Here is a 23,984-nt window from a genome sequence, read left to right as displayed (position 1 = left end):
AATAACTCACTCCGGCGTTGCTGCGGCTCTGCAAAGAGTGATGAGACAATCAAGAGGAAAAACTCAAAAAGGACAAGCTGATGGCTTGACAAGCACATGGAATGACTGAACCAGGATCTGTTGGGATACTGATGGATAAATCCTGCCAGGTAGATTTGTGTGCTGCTGGAATGACACGCAAAGGCTATTCAAATATTAACCTTTTCTTTCCACTGACTTTTGGTAGGTTCAAGGAAAAGAGCAAAGAGTGAGAATTTTCCACTTCAAATTGAGTATAAGGACAAAAGCTTGTCTATAAAAGCCAATGGTGCTAATAACAAACTGAAGTCTGTTTCCATATATCCAGTAATTAAAATAGTGATCACTAAATTATTGCATTACTTAGATGAGACTGTAGGTTGAGCTTCTACCAGGTAAATCCCAATCAATCAATATGTTTTCTAATTATAACCAAACAAATGTTAGTGTAGGGTGAAGCTGAACAGAAAGCAGTTTAAATGTCAGTCATAACTTTTTATATCTTTTTCTGCATATTCTTACTGCATAATCTCATCCACTTTCTATTGTCTATTTCTTTAAATGCAACTAAGACTAGCAATAATAAAACATGTCACGATGTTTCAGCAATGGATTAATCTGTTGGAACAGCTTAAAAAAACTGCTTAAAAACGGCTTGATACAACAGGAGGTCCTGTTGTATCAAATCGAGATAGGAGAAACAGAAAGTTGGCCACTCTGAGGTTAAAACAACAACAAAAAAAAACAGCTTCCAGTCGGGCTGACTCTTTGAGCAGGCAATGCGCCGCCATGCACATTGAACCGGTGAATATTAGTTTTACACAAATGGAACATGTGCCACACGCAAAGGACTGTTGAGATTTGAGCAAAGGTTGATGGTTTTGTGCAAAACGTGGTGGCAGTGTGATCAAAACTTACCTTGACCAGTTCCTTCTGAGGCCAGATCTGGATGGGCTCCACTTGCTGAGGAGTCTGGGTCTGAATCCCATATGTGTTCAAAAACACCTGCAGTCTACAGGGACAAAGGATTTCAACACATTAACACTCTTCATTCTTACAATGCACTTCAAATGTGTCAAATTCAACCTGAACATGTTTGTTTCATGTTATTCTTTTGATTTCGCTCAATCTTAAGCCAGCTTGAAGACGTCATAAAATATTAAATGCATCAACCATTTTTCCAATACCTCAGGGAACTAATCACTGACGTCTCACCAAGATGGTCTTACGTTGTCTAACACACAGTGTTATTAAAAAAGCTGTAAAGTATGATATTCTATGTTATTTATAGGCAAAAGATATGAGTTTCAAACCGATCCGTGATTCCAAATAAATAAATAAAAAAATTCCTCATGTGTTCACAATTTAATTGCTTTGCACAAACGCATTAATGAGTGATGGTAATCTTTTCAGAGAACTTTCAATCCAGTGATGAACAATTTTACGTCATTAAGTTGAAAACGAAGCTCATCCTGGTGTCAGTCAGCAGCGCTGCTTTAAACGCGACTGTAAGGCGTAAACTACGATCAACTCCATCAAAACATCAAAAACACTGGGAAACTTTCCAGGAGGGAAAGCAAATGGCTTCACAGGTAGAGCTGGAACAAAACCCAAAAATGAGCTGCAGCTCAATTCGTTCTGTTACTTCTTACTTTCTCTATGAATTGTTTTACAGGCAGCTAAAATGAAAAATAATCCACGTGCAAAGATGAAAAAAAATGGAAAGAGAAAGTACAATTTGAAATGAAATGTAAATCTGTGCCAATCACAAAGCTTCTGTGCAGCAGGCTGTAAACTGGGTCGAAAAGAAGGAGATGATGATGATCGTGATGCGGGAGTCCTTACAGGGACGTGGCAGAAGCTACAGGTTGACAAGCTTCACAGTCATTTAACCCTGTTTAACGCCCACGCACACGCATCCATGCATCCACATGAACCCTCAATGAAAAGAGTGACAGATGATGGTGTGATAGCAGAGGTCAGAGTGAGCTCAGTGCAATTACAGAGCTGAGCGGGAGAGAGAGGCGAAAAATAACCCGCCTCTATGACCTGGAACACATTAAGACGTGCACATTGAACCTTTGTAGACACACACACACACACACACACACACACACACACACACACACACACACACACACACACACGCACACACACACACAGAAAGATTACCTCTGGCTCTCGGCTACCAGGGACACATGAATCACAGCGTCGTTGTCTATGGGACCCTGTTAACGAGAGAGAAAGAAGAGACGATTAACATCAGAGTCAGTATTCTGCTTCATGTCGCATCTGTTGTGCTGTTGCACGAGTCGGCGCCTTTGTGGCAGAACTGTGAAGTTTAGAACATTGCTAAAAGTTACAAATGTTTAAATTTGTGTTGTTTTGCCTCCTTTTAACACTTTATTCATGTGGAAGCTGCTTTTCCTGCACGTAAATCTTTTAATTCCTTCTGTTTCAGTGATGCAGCTCAACCAACGTCAGTGGCAAAGCGAAACATGAACATGACGAATGTGAATGTAATTAAACCCAATCAGATGTGTGGCCGTGTGTGTGTGTGTGTGAGAGAGAGAGAGAGTAGAAAAGAGAGATAACACAGAGGGAGGCAGCGGCTCAACTTAAGATTCAGCTCACTCATTTCTATGCCAACAATAGGTTTTGTTATTGCTACCCACAGTCTCTGCTGAAAGTGAAATAACCAATAAAGGTTGACGCCGAGGTAGTTGGCAGCAGGAAGCGGGAGGCAAATTAGCAAGGACAAAAGAGACGTAAAGTGAAAGTTGGAGCATAGATGGGGACGAATGTTCGGCTGTTAACAGATGATGGTTCCTTCTGCTCCTCTCAGGGATGCAGATGAAAAGGAGAGCATCAGTATTGACATGCAGGTTTGCTTGATCCCGCTAAAAAGATTTTGCAAGAAACGCACGACTCCTTTGATATCTGGGGCCGGAGGTAACGCACATATCAGGACGAGAGGCAGAGCGCTGCCTACGGACAGGTCGTTAGTCCGTCTGAGACCCCGGAGTGAAACAGCTTTAATAATTTCAGTAATTTAACAACAGGGCGGAACCTCGTCATCTTCACTCTTCTACTTTATTAAACTTGCATGATTAGAAATAACAAGCTGCCCGTGAGCTGGAGTAGACTCGACTACCTGCCTCTGATTTTTGCTTGTTTGTGATCCTGTGCTCAATGTCTCTTCTCTTAGCACTCCGACCTCCTACATTGGTTTTAATTATCGTTGACTGACTGCATGTCCTTCTGGTGAGTCGGTAATTTGTCAACAAGAGGATTTTTGTCTTTCAGCGTTGTGCTGACAGAGTAGTTTTACATAAATAGTGTTTTTTGTTGTTTTTTACTTTGCCTTCATCTGGGAAGCATCCAAACTTTAAGCTTTGCTGTATTTTAGCAGGATTTATTAGAATCGCCTTGTTTTTTGTAAATGAATACGTGAATATGGCATGCGCCTGTGTTCGATTTCCTTAATAAATCCCACTTCCACCATCTGCCTCTAGAAATTCAAACATTTTTAACCCCACAGTGCCCTTCAAATGAGACTTAACAATCAGGAGGCTTTTGAAATGACTCATTTTCCAGACACCAAAAAAGACACATCAACTCATTGCCAAAAAAAAGGTCTGGGTGTTTTTTTGTTTGTTTGTTTTGTTTGTTTTTTTTTTATGCTTGAACTGTTTTTAGAAGAAGTCGAGAAACTAATGTACGAAAATTAACATTTTGCACAACAGTTTTGTAATTTAGTTTGATTACAAATGCATCTGTTTGATGAAGGCCTCAGAAAAGGTCAAAGAAAAAAACTGTGGGGAAGTTGGATCAGAAAACAATATCCTGAACTTTGAAAATCTCACTAGTTGTTGCTCAGTCTGTCATCCATCTTTGGAGGGGAAAATAGTAATCAAAGAAGTTTCCAAGAGGAACTGTAAGCGATGTGCTGCTCAGGATGGAGAACCTGCCAACACACTATTGGTTATTCACTCCAAATATCTGGAGCAGGGAGATTAAAACTGCTAAAAAAATAAAACCATACTAACATCTATTTGCGGTTTGGAATAAGCCATTTACTCTGTCCTACGTGTCAATCCTGTAGTGATAGAAAACCAACACTTCCTGTTCAGCTCTGTAACTTTTTCAAATTCCTTCACAACACAAATAACCGTGCTGAACTGGAATATGTGAACTCTAACACTAAATACGAGCAAGAAGATTTGCTCTCTAATGTCAGGTTGTTGCTCCTTTGCCACGTCACTATTTTTATCCACGACGGCTTCAGTTTCTCGCTTTTCAACAACTATATATATCTATTTGCGGATATATATTGTGTAAGACATGCTGCTGCACTCCTTTCAGCAGTGGTTGCCATTTAGTTTGTGAGTTGGTAAACGGTAAGCAGAGCTGTTCATCAGCACGCTGAGTGACTATCCAGGGCCATTTAGGAGGCAGACAGCAGCTCGTGACTCACAGGAGTCTTTCATCTCGCTCTCATCGAGGAGATGCACACCCACACAAACACACGCACACACGCACATGGATACAGATACAAACATGGGAAAGAAAAAAGAAAAAAAGGGAACATGGCAACGTGAACACTCCTGCCGGCAAGCACAGATGCTCCAAAGTGTTGGCAGCGGTGGAGCGTGGAGCAGGGGAATAATGCACGCATCAAACAGACAAACAGGCGGCCATTTTGTTCAGTCGAAACAGGAAGGAGATAACTAACAGCCTTGTCTTTTAGGCAGCGTACAGGAGGAGAAGAAAAAAAACAAAGGAATGTCCCACTCTGATTTCTGAGGAAAAAAAAAAAAAGATCATTTGGTGGAGAAGATCTGAAATGCATGACAGAGATTTCCATTCTCTCTTCCCTCAGTGACTGTTCAGCCACAGGGAGGAAAAGGAAATGGGTGTTCAGATGTTTCTTTAAACGACCTATTCAGACTCTTTTTAACAACATCAGTGTAGCGTGACTGAGCTCCTGCTGAGGCCGAGGGACGCGATGGAGAGATGGGAAATAATAAAAGGATCCAGGAACAGCCTGAGGCTGCGACCGGCTCAGTTTGGACCGGACCTTCTAGCTCCAGAACTTTTACCTTCCACAACAACAAATGTCAGGCTTCAAAATAGAGACAACAGAAAATACAGACGTCCAGTGATGGCAGCGAGCTTTAACTTCTCTAGTGTTGTTCTATGACTTTAAGTGGACCGTTTCTCACCATTTCGCAACAATTGCTAAAGGTCAAATCGTTTCATCGGTTATTAAAGTCATAAATGCGATTATTCGAGGTGTTAAAAAGATCATGTTGATCTGAAATTTTCAAAGAAAGTCTCCAAGTGATCAATTTCCCCCCCGATATCCAAGACAACGAATCACTGATGCGTCACTGATTGACAAATAGTTAGAAAACTTGTCCAAGAAGTTTACAACTGCTCACTGTTTGCTTTGTGTAGAATCTCAAAAGCATGTCTTTGTGTTATATTTTCAATATTCTACAGACCTAATTTCTCCCAAAGCTCATAAGCAGTTCAATCTGTTTTCACAAATGAAAACATGCATCACAGAAATCAGAAATACCCAACGGCTCAAAATCCACAGAAGCAGCTCGGTAACACTTCGATTTTAAGGTTTTGTATTTCTTAACTGATAGTGAGTGAGCATGTCAATATGGAGGAAAGAGGTACAACTGCTCCTCCATTTTGTTTTCATAGATGACATGAGGACAGCAGTGTGTCCATGTGGTCTGCAGGATTTTGCTCTCACCCTACAAACAATCCAAGTTACTTCTGCAAGGCCAAAAAAAATGTCGGGACGTGAACAAATCTCACCACGCCGAAGCCGCACAACAAAAAAAACCACAAGCGTATAGATGATGGATGGTGAGGATTTGTGGAATTTTGTAAAGGTGTTTTAGAAATCAGCTTTACAAACTGAAGATATCAAATGCTGTATCGAGCCTATTGCCTGAACACAAAGGCAAAAATACAATCTTCCAATGATTAAACTGAGATTTGACATAAAAATGATGCAGCAGAAATTGAGAACGCACAATAGACGTATTAGTTCACGCTGGTGAGAAAACAACTGATTTCGGTGAACAAAGGCTTTAGGAAACCAGCCAGGTCAAACTGCTGAAAATATCAACGGCACAAAACAGTAAGAGAAACCTCCCCGTTTCTTCCGGTCATCCCTTTTAGTTTAGAGGTCAAGCAGGAAACAAGCATATTGTTTAAAGAGGCATCTGGACACCAACTGTTTATCACAGCATCAGTAATTAATTCAATACCGCTGAGTGCTCCCATTTTGAAGCGACGCATAAATTAAGCAGCTGAAAGCTAAAACACTAAATTCATTAAAGCTGCAAGCAGCGTTAAACAGGTCTGGGTGATGTCCAATTGTTGTTGGACACGAAGAATAGAAAAAAAAAATGTTTATATTTGTACCGATTCACCAGGCTGAGTCAGGGGGCGCTGTAGAGCAGTTTGGCCACGCCCCTTTTTAGCTCTGCTAAAAAAAGACTGGCATTTTATGTGACTGAAGGACGTGCAAAACTTGATGCAACATCTTTCTATAAAATCTGAATATGAGCATGAAAAAAAAAGTTTACTTTCATTCAATTTGGTTTCAACTGAAGCTCCCAGCTGTGTTTGTTCAAGACAAAATTACATCATTTTACTTAATAAGAGACTTAATCAGGTGCTATTAACACAAATATATAGCCTGTACAGCAGCACTTAATTCATAGATGCAATCTGTCTAAAAGGCAATTTAACTAAATCTTTCTGCTGCAGCTGCAAAAGGTCATTCATCTTTACCCTGGAATACAAACGCTCAGCACTCTGAGCAGGTCTGGTCAGAGCCAGATAAAATGTGTTTGGTCTCTATTTTCTGTTATCAGAAACAAGCAATAGAAATACTAAAACGAGCCATGAATCAGATTCCTGGAAGGTTAGACTGTTGCATTTCACCTGGGCAGCGAAGCCTTTTTCCTCCAACAGCTCCAGTTTATTGTCTGCCTGCTGGTTAGCGACTGTTAAAGTGAAATGTTTTCAATAGACTTTACATTTTTCTTTCTTTTTTTTTTTTGGTGTACTAGACCAACACAAAGTAGAAAAAACCTTAAGAATAAAAGGGGAGGTGGAAGTTTGGAAACTGCAGCTCAGAGGAGGAGCTGTGCCTTGAAGGCGGAGCTTGGTCCACCCCGGCATTTTGCACAGATGAATGGTTGCCATGAAAATTAGATTTCTCAAATGCACATGAAAAAAAAATCAAAGTGACACTCCGAGTATGGTTTTGATGACGAAATGAAGCACAAAAAAGCTGATTTTACATCACACTCCCACTTTAAGAATGCAGGCGCAACACTTTATATTACACCCAGTAAACAAACTCTCATCATGTCCCAATGTCTGCACCGACAAACACACTATATTCTACTGTGAAGGTACAAGATGACACTCATCTTTGAATAAAACATTCTACAGTTTTCACCAGGGACGTCACAGTCCTAGAAAACCAGAACAACCCTGTTTTAGTAAGATAGTGTTTTTTGTATCACACAGATAAATTTGAGTCCTGGATGCTTGAGGTCAAACTGATGCAAGAAAAGCTAAAAAATATTCAAACCACAATTATCAAGAGGCTAAGTCATCGTCGAATACATAGGATTATAAATTGATGTGGACAATTACAGATTAAGAATTTTCTTCCGTCTTGAAACCTGAATCCAAACCTACAAGAGGATGAAGGGAAAAAAAGGGATCAGAAGCCGTTTCAAAATGGGGACATGATGTCGCTGCTGCGGTACGCGACGCAGCAGCAGGATGGACTGCCTACGGTTACCGGCGGTTACCAATGGGCTGGCTGGAAGCGTGCTGCCCCTCAGAGATACGGCGGAGCTAAATCTGACAAAGTGAAAATCCATTTGCAGAAAAATGCTGCTGTGAGTCCCTGCAGAACCCAAATGAATTTCAGCTCCGCTTCATTTGACTTTTCCCCCAAAATTAAAACCACCGACTTGTGACACAAGATGGAAAGTGGATGAGATCGTTTCCTCTTTTTCTGCTTTATCCCTTTCTGTTCTCGGTGCTACAGTTTCCTCCACAAAATCTTTTGTTCGGTTCTGCCCCCACATTTGGTTTGTGTGTTTTATTTTCTATCTCATCTCTTTTTTCTGTCCTGTTTACCTCGCGTCCTGCTGGCTTTAACAAAATGACCACACTAACGTAATGCAACATTTTCTCCTGTCCAGACAATTTATTGTTCAATAATCTATAATCATAGGTGTTTTCAGAGATAAATTACTAGTTTCTTGAATCACCTTTGCATTCACTTCAAGCATTCAATCTAATATTTCTTAATCATCAGGACATTTGCAGAAATGTCCACGGACCTTTTCAGGTGACATTCTATCAGATTTAGTTCTGAATTCTGGCTTGGACCTTCAAAATCTTATGTTATTTTTTTAACATCTTGAAAGCCGCAACACTTCTTGCTCTATGCTCAAATGAAGAGCAAGAGTCACGCCGAGGTCTGCTTGGTTGCAACAGAAAGTGGGTGATCATGATGTGAACATATTCCTGCAATGATTTAAACGTGTTGGTTTCTTCTCTGACCTCCTGGACGCATCATTAATGCAGCGTTGAAATGTTTTGGGATGTCGACCACTCTTGCAAAGGCTCACATGTTTTCTCTATTTGTGGAAAGGAAAACTAGCTCCACTGACCATATGGTAGCTAAGGCAATTTTGAAAAAAAAATGTTGTTTTCTATAAAAACTTTTGCCACTTGGATGAGGTGTTTCTTTTTATTTTGGTCGTATATAAATTGATTCATGTCACAAAACTGGAATAAACAACTTTTTTGGGGGGAGAGGGGATTTACATCCCCAAAAAAATTATGCCCGATTGTTGATCGGACAACATCCGATCAACAACTAGATGTTGTCACTGACGCAAATCATGAAGAGGACGACGACAGGAAGTAGTTGGAGGGTCACGATGTGGCATGAATGAACAAACTTAATTGTATGATTTTATCTGAGTTTCTTTTCAAGTGGAAACATTGCAATTGAAAAGTTGTGTTTTAGTTTTTTACATTAGTGGAATATTGGCAAAGTTTTGTAATGGAAATACATTGTCACTCCTCTGGAGACGTTCTTTCAGCCTACTTCATGTTGCCAGACGGGTTCAGTTTAGGTGAAATCTTGATTCCACAGATCTCAGTCAGGCTGGGGAAATTTAACACCAGTTTTCCATGTTAGTGTGATGGACTGCTTTGTTGACAGGACCATGAAGTCTGACAGTACGTTTTCAACGTTCTGCCTTGAAATCGTCACTTCAAACTGCATTTTATTTAGTAATCTTCCACTGATACTAAACCTCATCCAAATGATCTGAAACGTTTAAGTGTGAAAACAAAGGAAGCAAAAAGTCTGCAGAGGGATAACTCTTTCTTTGTCTGAATTCAACAAAAACAGGCAACATGCAAAGAGTGAGCTTGTCATACTGCTGTCAAACCCAACCACCAGCTGGCAGCCTTTAAACGGGTGTTCTCGGTTTGTGGAACCACTCTGGCAAAAATAAACCCGAACGAAATGAACAACACCGATCTGAAGGCCACGCGGTCCGTTTCAAGGTCGGATGCGTCCCGGCGTGGCGGCTGGCGAAGCGCCGCCTCCAGCGAGCGTCCCGCCACAAAGGAATGAAACATTCAAACACTTTCATGAATGTAAAACGGAAGCGGAGGGATTCATCCACCGTCCGTCCCTATCGGGATGAAATATAATCCCTTCTTTTAATGTCCCTGCACAGACGCTGAGCTCGGCCTTTTCTGCGGCTCAGAGATTCAGATTCTGATGAGCGTTTCAAAGCAAGGGATTGGCAGAAACGGATCGCAAGAAGAGAGGGGGGGGAATAAAATAAAATCATGAAAGCGATGCAAAGTCATTTTGTGTGAAGAAAACGCCTCCCGTGTACGGTTCTTAAAAATCGCTTCGAAAAGGTCGAACGATGGCACAAAGCGATAAGGAGCGTGACTGGGAGGTTTTCCAGCTGTTAAAGAGAAGGTAACAAGAATGGAAGTCCTCCTGATCTGATTTAGGGAATCGCTTCCAGCCTGACAGAAAAGAAAAAAAAGTGGGGCTCTACGGGACGGAAAGACAAAAGGAGAAACAAAGGAAGGAGGGCGGAATCACCTCCACAGAGGAGAAGCGAGTGAAGAATTGGATTGCGCGCCGCTGACTGGCGTAATTGCAAAGGCGCCCCGACTGAGAAAGCGATACATTGTTCCTCAGCCTGGGCTCAGAAATATTATGCTCCACCAACAGAATCCTTATGAGCAGAGGAGGAGGATGAGGAGGAGGAGGAGGGATCGATTGATATTAAAGGCGAGCAACGGTATGAGCTACAGGAGTCCCAGCGTGTCAGAGCCGCTCTGTGTGATACCAGGCCTGGAGAGCCGAGAGGCTGCGGGAAGATAAGTGGCCTGATTACTACCGTCTGTGTGTGAGCGGGGAGATGCAGAGGGGGGCGTAATGACGCGAGCGCCGCAGTGAAAAATAAATATACATGCAGAAAAAAAATCTGAATGCCTGATGGTGACAGGCTGTCTGGCAGAATCGTGCATGTGATGTTCTGTTGCATAAAAAAAAAAAAGTTCAATCTTTATTTATCTTCAACTTTGAAAGTCATTTTTTCCCCTTCTTTTATTTAAATGACAAACATAATGCTGGAAAAAAATAAATAAGACTTGTGGTGACTAACTTGCCAGTGTGTGTTATTGTGATGAGCTTTAATGCAGGCATGCAGCCTGACAATGACCCTGGAACAGAATTATTCTCCCCCGTTTCTGTGCCAGGCTGCACTCTGAAGATTCAAAATGGCGTGCGTGCAGAGCTGCAATCTTTGGGAAGCAGATGGAGCGTGTTAGAAGCGATGATGCCCATTTCGCCGATGTAATGCCCAACATTTCCCCTATTTGGGTTAGGAGACACATCAGTTTCTAAATAGTCAAAATTAACCTCTTTTGTCTACTTGGTGGTATAACATATTTAAGCAGGTGTTAGTGATTTATTTTTCAAATGCAGACCTATTCAAAAAAAGAAAAAAAAAGCCACACAAAATGAAAAAGAGATGGAAACTGGATGAGTTATGATGTAAATAAAATGCAGGAGTGCATTTTTCAAATCAAGCTCTTTAGATTGAACCAGCCTCAGATACTTGTCATTTGCATCGAAAAGCAATGAATAAAATGAATTCTGTCATTTTCCAGTCAATCTGGCAGAAAGAACAAAACCCAAATGAGTGCATGAAATCCTCTTTTAACCATTTCAGTTAAGACTTTGACAAACCCGAGATCATAAGTAGTAACTAGTAATCCTTGAAGGCATGCGTTCCCAAACGCTTTGCAAACCAACAGACGATTCTGAAAAACATGTAAAGAAACATCACAATGTCTTTTCCCCTGACTTTTATTCACTATTCAATGAATATTATATTTAACACACAGTGTATGCTGCCTCTTACATTTTTTGTTGGCTTGGAGTCACTGTGGTTTTTTTGGTCGTTTTTTTGACAGAAACCTGTTCATCTCACTCTCTGCGCTGCAGCATCAAGAGGAAAGCAGCTTGGTGAGTTTGACCGGCAGCCCGTCAGACAGCCCAACATTTTTATTTTTTAACAATGATTGACACGTATTGGATGGGATTTTATGAATAAAAAATGATTCAATGTTTTTAATTTCTGCATTCTTTGTTTTTCTAACTTTCCCTGCAGCTTCCCGAGGCCGTCTGGAGGATGTCACTTTGAAAAACACATCTCCAAGGGATACCTGAATAGGTCATAAGTAGGTTGTTGACTGAGAATTACCTGATAGATGAGGAAGGACCAAAGAAGGCTCGTAAAGTGCCCAGCTGACCCTGGTAAATATACCTGGTAAATATACCTACATTCCTTCATAGGCTTCAGTTCATAAACTAAAGCAGCTCTGCAAACTGTGACAACAATCCAACCTCTGCAAACCTGGTCTGAATGACGATGTCAGCCCTTTTGGGAGGCATGTTTGAAGTTTAATCACAGGTAAAGATGAAAGACAAAAATTAATGATTTATTTAATAGAATTTTCTGGGTAAAATGGGATTTTGTGACAGTGATTCTAAGAAGACTGAGCACATCCTAACCTTTACCTCTTTCACAGACGCTGCACTTCTGGAAAAATAAATACAATGAAAATGAATAAATAAAAGTCAGCTATGCTGGAATTAATTCTGCTCAGAGACAACCACACATATCTGGACCCTTTCCATTCATGCTTCAGGAGGTAAGAGAGACATCAAGAGCATACAAATACAAATGCAGTCGGGGCTTCTTGCTCTCTGTTGCTGGGCTGCAGCTGAGAGCCTATCTGGGGGATTCAATCTCTCCCACCAGGCACCCTGTCATCAGTGGGGATTTCCATTCAGCAAATTACTATGTTCATTCAGTGATTTGTCTCACTTCCTAACATATACTTAACCGCATCCCCTGCAGTTGTTCCGCGTCTGCTAAGTCGAGAATAGCAGGGCTATTTGCTGTTTTCACCAACTTCGCCAGACTAAAAGTTTACTTCCTGTCTGCACATCAATCCTTTGTCTGCAACGTTGCTGCCTGGCAAAAACGACTTGGTCACCCACATGCTGGACGCTTCCAAGGAAGGTAGCAGGTTGTTGCTCGCCACGTCGACAGGTTGGATAGCAACACCACTCAGCTGACAGGATAGGTTTGACACGAGCAACTCCACCTGCCAGTGGTAGGTAATACTTGCATAACTGACTTAAGCTATGTTAGTAGTGCTAACCCTGAAGCACTAATCAGGAACATTAGCTCCACTAACGTTAAAGTGCGACACCAAAATGTAGAAGACAAGGGTTGGCCAGGCTGCTCACTCACTTCGCAGCACAACATTTACAATTTCCTAATAACTGACAAAACATATTTTCTTGAAGCAAATACATATACATATATACCCCCTATTTTTATGTGCTCTAAGCACATATTACTGCTGCTACCCACTGATTGGGAGGGGAATTGCTCATTCCAGTGGTGTACTTTTCTGGAGAGTTACCTCGCTGTGGGATCAACCAATCACCCGGCAGAGGTGGCCATGTTGATGTCAACATGTGTTATGTTGCCCCCCGCAGGGTAAAATTTGTCATTACTCATCTGGCTACACATTTGTGCTTCAGGAAGTGATTCTTTGGAACAGACTGTTCCAATAGTTTCAGTTTTATAGTTGATGAATATTGCTACTCCCAACATAAAGGAGCATCTCGGTACTCCTTTATGTTGAGGAGTACCAGCATAAAGGCTCTCAAAACAATTCAGAAATGTCATTCATTTGTTTGTTTGTTCTATACTTGCAACTTACTCAAAAAGGTTTCTTGGAAGAAAAAAGAAACAGAATGTGATTAGGCAGACAGTCTTCGCTCACTTCAAAACAAAAGCTTGAATTCTTAACCAACATCAAAAAAAAAAAAAAAAATCAAACGATATTCAGCTGAAAGCTTTTTAAGCAGTAAGTAAATTATCGCTTTAGAATTTTGCCCAAAAATGTTATTTAATGGAAGCTCAGCTGAACGTTTTCAAAGTTAGCGAGAATAATAATGCGCCAACAGCAGAACAAAATATTCATTTAACACTTTAACTACTTTTTGTGGCTATAAATTCATGCGACTTCAGACTTTAGTTCTCAGTCGTTGCTTGTTATCTGTAAAGAATCTGTCACTCTGCAGGTTGGAGGCAAGAACAAACAGCTGAGCTGAGCTGGAGAAACTTCCTGGCAGCACAGTTTCTTTCTTATCCAGTTTACAACACTGAACAGATCATGTTCAGTGTTGTCGCACTGCAGGTCATGTCACACTGCAGGTACAAACTACAAAATAATATGATTCTGATGTGCCTTTGTGTTTAGTCCCTTTTAGCAAATACAGTCTTTTTAGGTTTAAATCAAATAAACAGGCTCTGTGTCTCACACGTTGTTACAGTCCTTTGGATCAGAGAAAAGCCAACAAACGCAGAGTGCAGTGAAAACAGCTGCAGCGGTGAAGCCTTGGCGCTTTCACTGTCAGCAGTAACCATCAACAAGCAGCTAATAGAAGGCCAGATGCTGCCTTTCAGCACACCTGGCACCGCGCTCACCTAACACACCGATTCCAGTAGCGGGAGGCTCTGATGCACCATAATGTGCAACAGGATGTGACAGCAACAGGGGAGGAGGTCGGATGAAATGAGCACAACAGGTTCAAACTTTTGATTTCTTCCCAGGGGTCTCCCCTGTGCTCCCCGAGGTTATGCTTCCTGGCAGCTCGCGTTCCATTTTGTCTCTCAGCGATGCATTAACCTTTAACAGGAAGACGGTGGACAGCAGAGCAAGTCAGCAGCACCGAAAAAAAGAAACACGAGGGGCAAAACCAATCAGACGCCTCTAATGGGGTCCAAAACGGAGAGAACAGCTTGTAACTGGACAGAGAAAGCAACGTTCTGCCTGAGATTGATACAAACTCTCTACTGTTTGGAGTTTGCAGCAGCAGCTTGTGTATGTATTGGTAGGGGTGTAAGCAGAGGGTGCATTAGAGCATGGGTGATGTTTCCAGTGTTAATGCTTGCAAAGTGTTTGAGTGTGTGAGTGATGTCCATTTCCCTGCAGGTTAAGGTCAATGGCTGTCTCTGTGAGGCTTTTACTGTCACAGACCACTGGGCTCAACATTTCCTGCCCACCACTTGGCCATTTGGCAAACAGCATGGCTTAGCACACTGTGCATCTGCGTGCGTGCGTGTGGTTGTGTGTGTGTATGAAGCCAAGGCTACAGAAAGAGAATGAGGAAATGTGTGCATGTTGGCACTAAAGCGTGTGATTCAGTTCGTGGGGCTGGTTTGAAGTGGACGTAGGCTGGAACACGGTGTGATGTAGTGAGCTGCGCATGAGAGTGCGCCCTGGGGACAGACACATCCCCGTGCCCATCTGCTTAATGCTGCTGAAGGTGTCACTGCGCTCTTTATACGTGGGAAATGTTTAGATTATGCAACACTGTCCTGCCGCTGACCTGTGATTTGTACGCCGCTGTATGAATCTGGTGCCGTTCGGTTCGATGTTCGGCTCTGTTCCGTCCCATTCCACGTAATCATGCCTCAGAGAGACAGACCAAATGATAATGGAGAATAGTTTTACTGATACCGAACCTGTTCTGTATCAGTAATGCTGATGCTGATGAAGCATCTCTGCATGTAAACATCGCTGGAGTTTCGCCTTCCTGAGGCTGCAGAGGGAGTGTGTACAGCAGAAAACCTCATGTTGTCTTCACAAACATCACCATGGGAATAGTTAATGTGGAGTTTCTGCATATCTTTCAACAGAAATGACTCCACTGACCCATCAATCAATCAATCAATCAGATGGGAAGGACAGGAGGTACTGAATGAGCTGAATTTCAATGTCAAACAAGGATGGCATAACAAAGCAGGAATCGTAGCTTTTTTTTTTAAAAGCGCATTGTACTGAATGCAAATACTGAATGTCAGATATATTAAAGCGACTTTATAGCAACTTCCTTCTTCACAAAATGTAAACCAAACTGGAGCAGCATCAAACTTTAGTCGTTGCTGTTGTCTCTTTTGTCGGTGGCAAAAGACCAAGAATCATTTCTTCTGCCAGTGGCAGACTCCCACCTTTGTTTTGGTTGTATTTACCCAGAATGCCCTATGCTATAGCCCACTTCCTGCTTTTGGAGAGGTTTCCCATTCCACTCGGCATTCACATGTGCATTTTAACCTCAGCAGAGTTCACTTCAACTGAACTGATGTGCACGTTTTTAGGCAGAAAATGCCGGCCCTCGAGGTCCCACTTTGGGCGCCCCTGACCTAGAGTTTGATTAAAATGGACTAAACAGGGCTGGTGTGAATGCACCCAAAATCAGGTTTGGGTCATCGTTCTCATACACATCTTTATTACCTCTGTTCAGCAGTGATGTGAAGAATCCTTGGATGTCGGTGACAGATCTGGGAACCACCAAACAGATCCTTGAATCCCACTTCAAAGTTGAGTGCATACTAGCTAGACATTGTGTGCTCATGCTAAAATTTACTGGGACATTAACCTCGATACTGAACTGTATCGGTCAAAGTTAAGGAGACAGGACAGGACACAACTGGTAGAACTCTAGGCAATAAAAGGACCAAGGCTCCTGCTAACGTGATCACTTAAAGCACCACGTTCACAACATGAGCATATCGGCAGGCAACATGCCCAGGGCCCATCGCCCTGCAGAGAGAGGAAGTTGGAATCACCAATTGCAACAGGACTAATGTTCCCAGTGAGCCACAGCTGCCTGCACAGCCCCACATAAATATGCAAAAGCCTTCCCCCCCTAACTGATACCATCTGCATAATGGTCTTCTTGACATAATTTAAGACCAGAAAGTTCAAACCATTACAAAAAGCTATCTGCTATTTCACCAAAGTCATCAGTACACAAAAAAACATGGTATTATTATTCTTATTATTATGTATCTTAAGAGTGATTTAACAATAACATCCAAAGCTGATGGACAGCAACGAAATTACAAAACATGAATTTTGCAGAATATAACTGACTTGCGGCGTAGAAAAGAAATGCTGCCAACACAAAGAGTCAGTTTGTTTTACGTGTCTTAAATACGTCAACAGGAGATTTCAAAATGAAATCAAATATTGTGAACTGAACCATCAGAACCTGACAAAGTCATCTGCGCTAAATCGATTAAAGGAAAAGTAATGATGATAAATACAAGCTACTAAGTTAAAAAAAGAGGGATAGAACCTTAAAAACAATCTATAATTGATAAGATTGGATTGATGGAAAAGGGTGAATTTATACCCAAGTATTATTTTTGTCGGTTTCAAGCCCTTTAGAAACTGATTAAATTTTGTGTTTTCGTTTTGTTTCATGATGTCTTTGTGTAAAGTTTGTAAAATGTTAAAGCTGTTGAGGCAGTGGGTTTAAATTTTGTGTTTTGATTTGGTTTGTGTCTTACGGTATTTCATTATGTTTCTTTTTCTTTGTAAAAGTAGGATTTTATTGTAATGTTTGTGGTGTGAACCCCATGGAGAACAGCCTCTAATATGGAGACTCCTGGGGATCCTTAAATAAAGTATAGAAATTATTTCTGTTTTCATTATTCTGGCATTTAGTTACAAAAAAAATCCTTTAGTTAATCTTGACCAACTTAAAACACGAAAAGTTTCAACTATTTCCAAGTCAGACAATGTAAACAATAGATCTGAACTGCATTGAGTATTCAGAGAAATGGTGTTGAAGTTAAACTTCATGGAATCTGTTGTTGTAGAGAACAAGTTTCAGTCTTCATTTACGCCAAATCCCTCAGACAGATGGACTCCCCCTGGCTGTCCAACGCAAGTCTGCAGCTTTCTCTCACATCTTTGCTCAGGTGGTGTTGAGGGAACCTGCATTGCGTTATAATGAGGGAGTCTGGGAGAGCTGCTAAATGTTGCATCGCGCGGCGGCGCTCTGGTGGCTCTCAACTGGCTCCACTGTGTTCGTACTGGAGGAGACGCTGGATTCTGTTCTGGTTCCTGGTAATATTGCATGATGCATCGTCTTTGCTCCTGATGTCTGCTGATATATATAATATATATACAAGAACACATCCAGTGGCCTCTGCAAACCCATATTTCACCTCTGGAGAGCAGTCATTCACAGAGCTGTGCCGTCTTTGGCTAAATCAAAGAATTTTCATTTGAAGCGGCAGATTATTTTAATTCCCACATGCCTTTCCTGCATGTTTGTGGAGTGGGATACGCTTAGAGCCTTCGGTAAATTTACAAAAAACCCCAAAAAACAGGAAAATTCAAAGAGACAGAAGGAGTGAATGACAAAGGGGGCAAAAAGACAGTCTGAGAAAACCACAATGACACCGTGAGCATTTCTGAAAAGCTGAGCACATTAAGGGAGCCACATTAAAAGCAAGAGTGTGACTTAAGAGAAATATGCAACTAATTCTCTTTCATTGCCATTCATGACTTCTCCGATGCGCCGGTTGCTTCGCCCGCTGAGTCATACTGCATGTCTGTCAGTGGGATGTCATGCCCTGCTACTCGGGGTGCATTTCATCCAACTCACCCACTCAGCCCTCGTGGCTGTGCACCGAAAACCCCGCAGAGAACTGCTGCTGCAGATCACAGAGCGCTGCTTTTCTCCACAAAGTAAAGCTGGAGCTAAACACAGACTCATCAGGAACTACAGCACCAGCCAAAAGCAACTGAGCAATCATCTTCCTGATTGGCCGACAAGGAGGCAATTGGTATAATTTCATTCCTACTTTCATTTGGCAAGCCTCCATAACGGATTATTTATTTATTTATTTATGTATTTGACTTTTAGTTCAAAATGAGTATGTCACATGTTGTTATAAACAAAACTGTTTTAAATGAAAAAGAGTAGCTGGTAGAAAAAAAAATGGTAAATTCCACCTAGTTGCTCAAAAGTCCATTTGCTATACCATAAGTAGCTAAGCATAAATCATATATTTTACAAATATTTTTTAAATAAAGAGTATGTATTGAAATAAGACATAATTTACATGATTAACTCATAATATTGAGAGTAGACTATTTGTGGATCAGCTCAGGAGGGCTGCATGATTTTAAGGCATTATTGGAAATGAATGTGTTGAAGTTTAGCTAATGAAGGTAAAAAAAGAAAAAAATTTAATCATGAGGTCCAGATCAACAACAGTTTAAATAAACCGGGATATAAGAGGAACACAGTCAGTATTTTTGAAGCAATTCATGTTTGCATCATGAAAAAAATATGCATCTATGGATGAACTTTCAAAGTGGACTGAGAGTCTATTCAAAACTAAGTCATTTCCTTAGACTGTGATGTTAAAAAAGGACTTGAAATCATTCAAGTCTGTTTTAAATGCTTCAATATTCTCTATTGCTGATGATAAGAGCACAACAACCTATATTACAGCACATATTTAACAATAAGAGAAAATTATTGTTAAATGATTTTCAACACACAGGTCGATTTCCTCACTGCCATTGCAGAATGCCTCTGCAATATAAACTCTATAGATTCCATCAGGATTAATGCACTTATGACGTGTACTTTACAAAGCAAGGTGAAAATAATGAACTGAGGCTCTAAAAACTGGTTTTCCATCTTAAGTGGAAGGATTTTGTTTTTTTATTGGGAAAAAATTAAACTCCATTCTTCTGAAGGAAGACCGGTGATGTATTTGCATCATTTTGGGGGAGTCATCAAAAATGACAATTTTTGCAAATAGACTGGTTGATAAAAGTCCAAGTAAACTTTTTTTTTCCTATTAGTTCCCCCACTCTAGCCTGTAACAGACGCTCTCCGATGTGGGTGACAAAATAATTATTCGTTCTTGTCAATCTCTGCCAGGTTTAGGGGAGAAAATATGTTATCATATCATAGTTGTTTTGAATTTGTAATCCTCATTTGAAAATTGTCATTTCGTCGGGTTATTTTTGTTTGCCGAATAGGAACGTTTAAGTGATACAGAAACAGAAATCTCTTAGGTGGCAAATACTTTTTAATAGCATTGTATGTTCATTTACTCTCACTCTGAGACATGAGTACTTCCATATACGTGGACAGAGAGAACAATAAGTGTTAAAGTCAGTTCCTAAGAGCATGAGAAAGCTCAGCATGGCCATGTTCTCGCTCCCTGCCTGGAGACAAAAACGCTGGACTTCAGTGATGAAGAGCCAACCAGACGTTTGAGCACACAGCATTTACTCCACCCCCCAACCTAAAACACAAAATAATCATCAGAAAAAGTGGCAAAAACACCTTTTACTTCGTCCCTTTACTTCTGTTCTCTTTTTTGTGTTTTCCTCCCAGCCCATCTCGGGTCTCCCTGCCAACATAACATGAAAGCTAAGTGTCTGGCTGAGCCAGAAAAGGTGCAAGGGCTGAGATTCAAAAGCAAAAGAAAAAAAGAAAAATTGACATAAAAGAGAAATATGGACTAAAAGGCTAAGGTGAAACAGTATGAGAGCGAGAAAACAAAGAGAGCTGGAGGAAAAATGCTGCTTCATGAAGGTGGAAAGCAGTCGTCCACAACGTGCCCAGCTGACCCCAGAAGGAGCTCCGCTCAGCCGCAGCATCATGAATAAACAATCACAACTAATTTGTTCAGACTGAGGGCAAGGCCACAGGTGCCTGGATGAAAAAGGTTAATTTGAGGTATTCATGTTCTCAAAGATGGAAAAAACAAACAAAAAAAAACCACCTCTGCGCTCTCCTTTTAAACGATAAAATCTGCGAACAGATCAATTCTGAGCTTTTCTCTAAAACTCGAAATGTCGAGGAGCAAATCACCTGCAACGGGTTTCTGTGAGGCAAAGGGTTTATTTTCTATCAGGTTTACAATCCCTGGTTGAAAAGGTGATAAGATGCACCTGGGTTTCTCAGCGAGGCCTGGAGGGATGTTAACAAAACATTCTAAAGGCATGGAGACGTGAGAAAACCCGAAATCAACAGGAGAGGTGCCTCCTATCAGACGGAGGACGTCATAAAAGAGCAGAACACCATGAGCAGAAACACAATATAATTTGAGTTAAAATTTCTTCAAACCTTCCTGAAAAAAGCTTTTGTTAGATTAAAAAATATATATAATCGTACGAATATTTTATCTTACAATTATCCCAGGAATCGGATCGATCTCTCCTCTCTCTCTCAGCGCCATTCCTACCGTCCGCTACAATAAACATGGATGAAACACAATCCAATAGCCAATATAGCTGTAAACTTCAGATCACTACTGGCATATTTTTGTAGTGCCTATAATATTCACCCTGTATTCAATGCAGCACATAACAGCAGCACAGCTGCCTTGTTTTCATCCATCGATGGACAGCCGGCCGGCTCTGTGTTGTTTTCAGACAGATTTAGAATTGCACATGTTTGTGGAAATCCAATCTCAATTATTCCCCGGCCAACTGTCAGCGCTAAAAGGTTCCTCTGATCATGTTGTCTGTAGCATTTTGAGGCTGAAGATGAACAGAACATTTGGATGTGTGTGTACACAGACGGCACTGATTGTCTGGTGGTAATGGATATCTAGATTAACACCAGAGTTACCCAACACAGCAGTGGGTGAAAACAGTTCTTTAGCAGAACACAAACAGCAGCAGCGACAGCAAATTCAAATCACGGCAGTGACAGCGGCACTTCCGGAAAATGCCAAAGCCTAGTAAAGGCGGCTTCCGCCTTTTGTGACATGTAGCACAGTTTAGGGGAGAGATACCCAAGATTTTGTGACACTTGTAGTGCAGTGGCATCCCATAAAAGTCATGGCCTCTGTCACACATGTGTATGTGTTCTTATTCCTTGTTATTGATTTGTTCAAAATAAACTTATTCATACTCACCTGGCCACAGAAGCTGCATTTTCTGTCACAAAAGCCAGAAGCTGCCTGTACCAAGCTGTGGCAGCTGACACCAGAAGTGCCACTGTTACTGCCACTGCCTCAGTTTGAGCTCCACGTTGCTTTCTGATCGCAAATCTGATCAGCAAGTTCATTATTAATGGCTACCGAGTCTAGCTCTCATTCCAAATGCTGACGGAAAGAACACGCCACAGCCAAACAAACCAAAGCATCTCACACATTTCCCATAGAGAAATTTTACTTAAAATTCTTTCCCCATTTCCATGGAAGGTTTGTGGTTTAAAAACCCCCATCCGGCTCAGGCTGGGGGTCTTTGTTCGTGTTGTCGCATGCTGGGTGGTGACTGCTACCATCAGAAGCCTGGCTCACAGCAAGCTGCTCCGCTGCTAGTCTGAGCACATCCAACATAAACCGGCTGTGATAAAACTTTTGATAATCTTGACGAAATATGCTCCCGACCTGATGGGAGCCGGTTTTTGCTCCCAGGGGAAGCTGGTTTAGACGCTGAATTCATAGAGGCAGGCCTCCGAGAGCAACGGCGTTCCACATCCTCACTCCTCCTTCCTACTGGGAGAAATCACACTCCACACAAAGAAGCCAACGCTGATTTTCTATTGATTTCTAAGACTTTAAATCAGACCTGTATGAATCCCTGTTATATATATAAGGATCAGGATTTTAATAGCTGATGTTCCTCGCTCTGCCAGCACTGGAACAACCTGATTATTTACAGTGCTGTGCAGAAGTTTCATCACTGCATAAGCATGGAATGGATTGTGGGCTTGAAATTATTTATCTATACTGTTATAGTTTCAGGGTGGACTGACTATGTAACAAACAGCTTCAACAATTTCATAAAGAGAAAGTAGATGTGCAAGTTTGAAGTTATTGTGTTTTTCTCAGATCTTCAGGGGATCATAATTATGCATACAGGTTCAAATAGTTCTCATCTCCACCCAAACCGGGTTAAAACGCTTTTTGTAGCCACCAGAAAGTTTTTGGAAACTGACAAGCAAAACTGGCAGGAGCCACTGGAACTATCACACCTGATAGTCTGGTAGACTCTGCTTGATTTGGGACCAAAATTGCAACATTTGCTACATTTTCAGCTGATGTTGAGTTTTATTTGATCCAAATCAGTCAAAAAACCCATTTTGGTCTTTTTCGCCATGTTAAAAGGGAAATAATCTGACAGCGGAACTTATTCTTTTTCATCAGTATTGAGGAATCATTGACTCAAAATGAGTAACTCTATCTCGTATTGGATTACTTGTGAGTTAGTCTCGTCTTACTTCAGGTGCACTAGAATATTTGCAATTGGAACTAGAATAGAAATACTGCTGAGACACTTCAGTGTAATCGTTCTAATCAGAAAAAGAAAAGGCTTAAAATCGCATTTAGTAAAAGGTCCAGAAGAAACATTTCATTCTTAATCACAGTGAGTGGATGTAAACTTCTGGATTTCAAAAGCCTGAAGCTGCGTTCGGTTTCTTACGAGTGGGAAAAAAAAAAAAGATCCACCTGACACCGTCGCAAAGTGAAACAATGTTATCTACAATGAGACAGTAAGAAACTCAAACGCAGAGGCCGGCTGGATAAAAAACATTTCCTTTGTTCCCTCCGCTGATATTTGGATTCATTTTGCCAATTGTCAAATCTTCTACAGCCTTATCCTCTCCGTGTGCCTTGTTCCAGCTTTGTCTTATCAGCCAGGCAACAAAAACAGGTGGAATATAGAGGTGGAAAAATGGTTTCATGAAGCAGGTGAATATGTATCTCCAGCTTTCATCAGTGTGATCCTCAGAGCTGCCAGCCATAGTCGATATGGATTAAACCTCATCGTGATTGCTATTTAGAGAAATAAATAGGTGGGTTTAATCCTCATATGCCAGGTTGGCCTCTGGCAAGGTAAAAAAAAAAAAAAAATATATATATGTATATATAAATAACAACAGCTATTTTAATGCAATTTCTATTGTCATAGAACAATTTGCAACAGTTACAGCTTATATTTACTTGTCATTTACATTTTATTGATTTTTTTTGTTTTCTTGTTGTACCTTATAAATAAACCTAACAAGGAAGCAAGCTGCAACATTAATTGGAGAAATGGGATAAAAAGAAATAGAAAATATTTAAAATGTATTAAATCAAAATTAGATAATTATATAAAATCAATATGTGAGATTTTCAACATAATTCAACCACTTTGACCAATTTCATTGTGACGTCAGTCTAAAAGTTATTCTTTCCATGACAGAAATGCTATATGAAATCAGTCCACTCTTTTTATTTTAGACAATTTTTCGGTTATGGCCTTTTTTGCTGCCATCCAAGGAGGCACTTATCCTTTTATTGTAGTTTCTTATCCTCCCAATGTTCCATATATTACCGTAAGCTGAAATAATATTTTTCTTTTGAAGACTGTTTCCAGGACCTCAAACATTTCTCTAAAAAAAAAATGGACCCACATGGAGCCAATCAGAAAAAACGTGAAACTTTATT

The 23,984-nt window shown here is 40.9% G+C and overlaps 1 protein-coding gene across 3 annotated transcripts in view; it reads right to left on the bottom strand.

Moving 5' to 3' along the window:
* phkb (phosphorylase kinase, beta) overlaps positions 1-23,984 on the bottom strand; it is a 97,923-nt gene that overhangs the window by 20,636 nt on the left and 53,303 nt on the right. For all 3 annotated transcript variants that reach the window (XM_055060070.1, XM_055060069.1, XM_055060068.1), the window contains 2 exons: positions 2,191-2,246; positions 937-1,030 (listed from right to left, as the gene is read on the bottom strand). In XM_055060070.1, the coding sequence (XP_054916045.1) occupies positions 937-1,030; positions 2,191-2,246 (150 nt within the window). The remainder of the gene's footprint in view (positions 1-936; positions 1,031-2,190; positions 2,247-23,984) is intronic.

This window comes from Poeciliopsis prolifica, unplaced genomic scaffold (assembly GCF_027474105.1).
Source record: "Poeciliopsis prolifica strain line A6 unplaced genomic scaffold, Auburn_PproV2 SCAFFOLD057, whole genome shotgun sequence".
Classification (NCBI taxonomy): Eukaryota; Metazoa; Chordata; class Actinopteri; order Cyprinodontiformes; family Poeciliidae; genus Poeciliopsis; species Poeciliopsis prolifica.
Note: the sequence above shows the minus strand (reverse complement) of the source record. Positions and strands in the feature narration are given on the sequence as shown.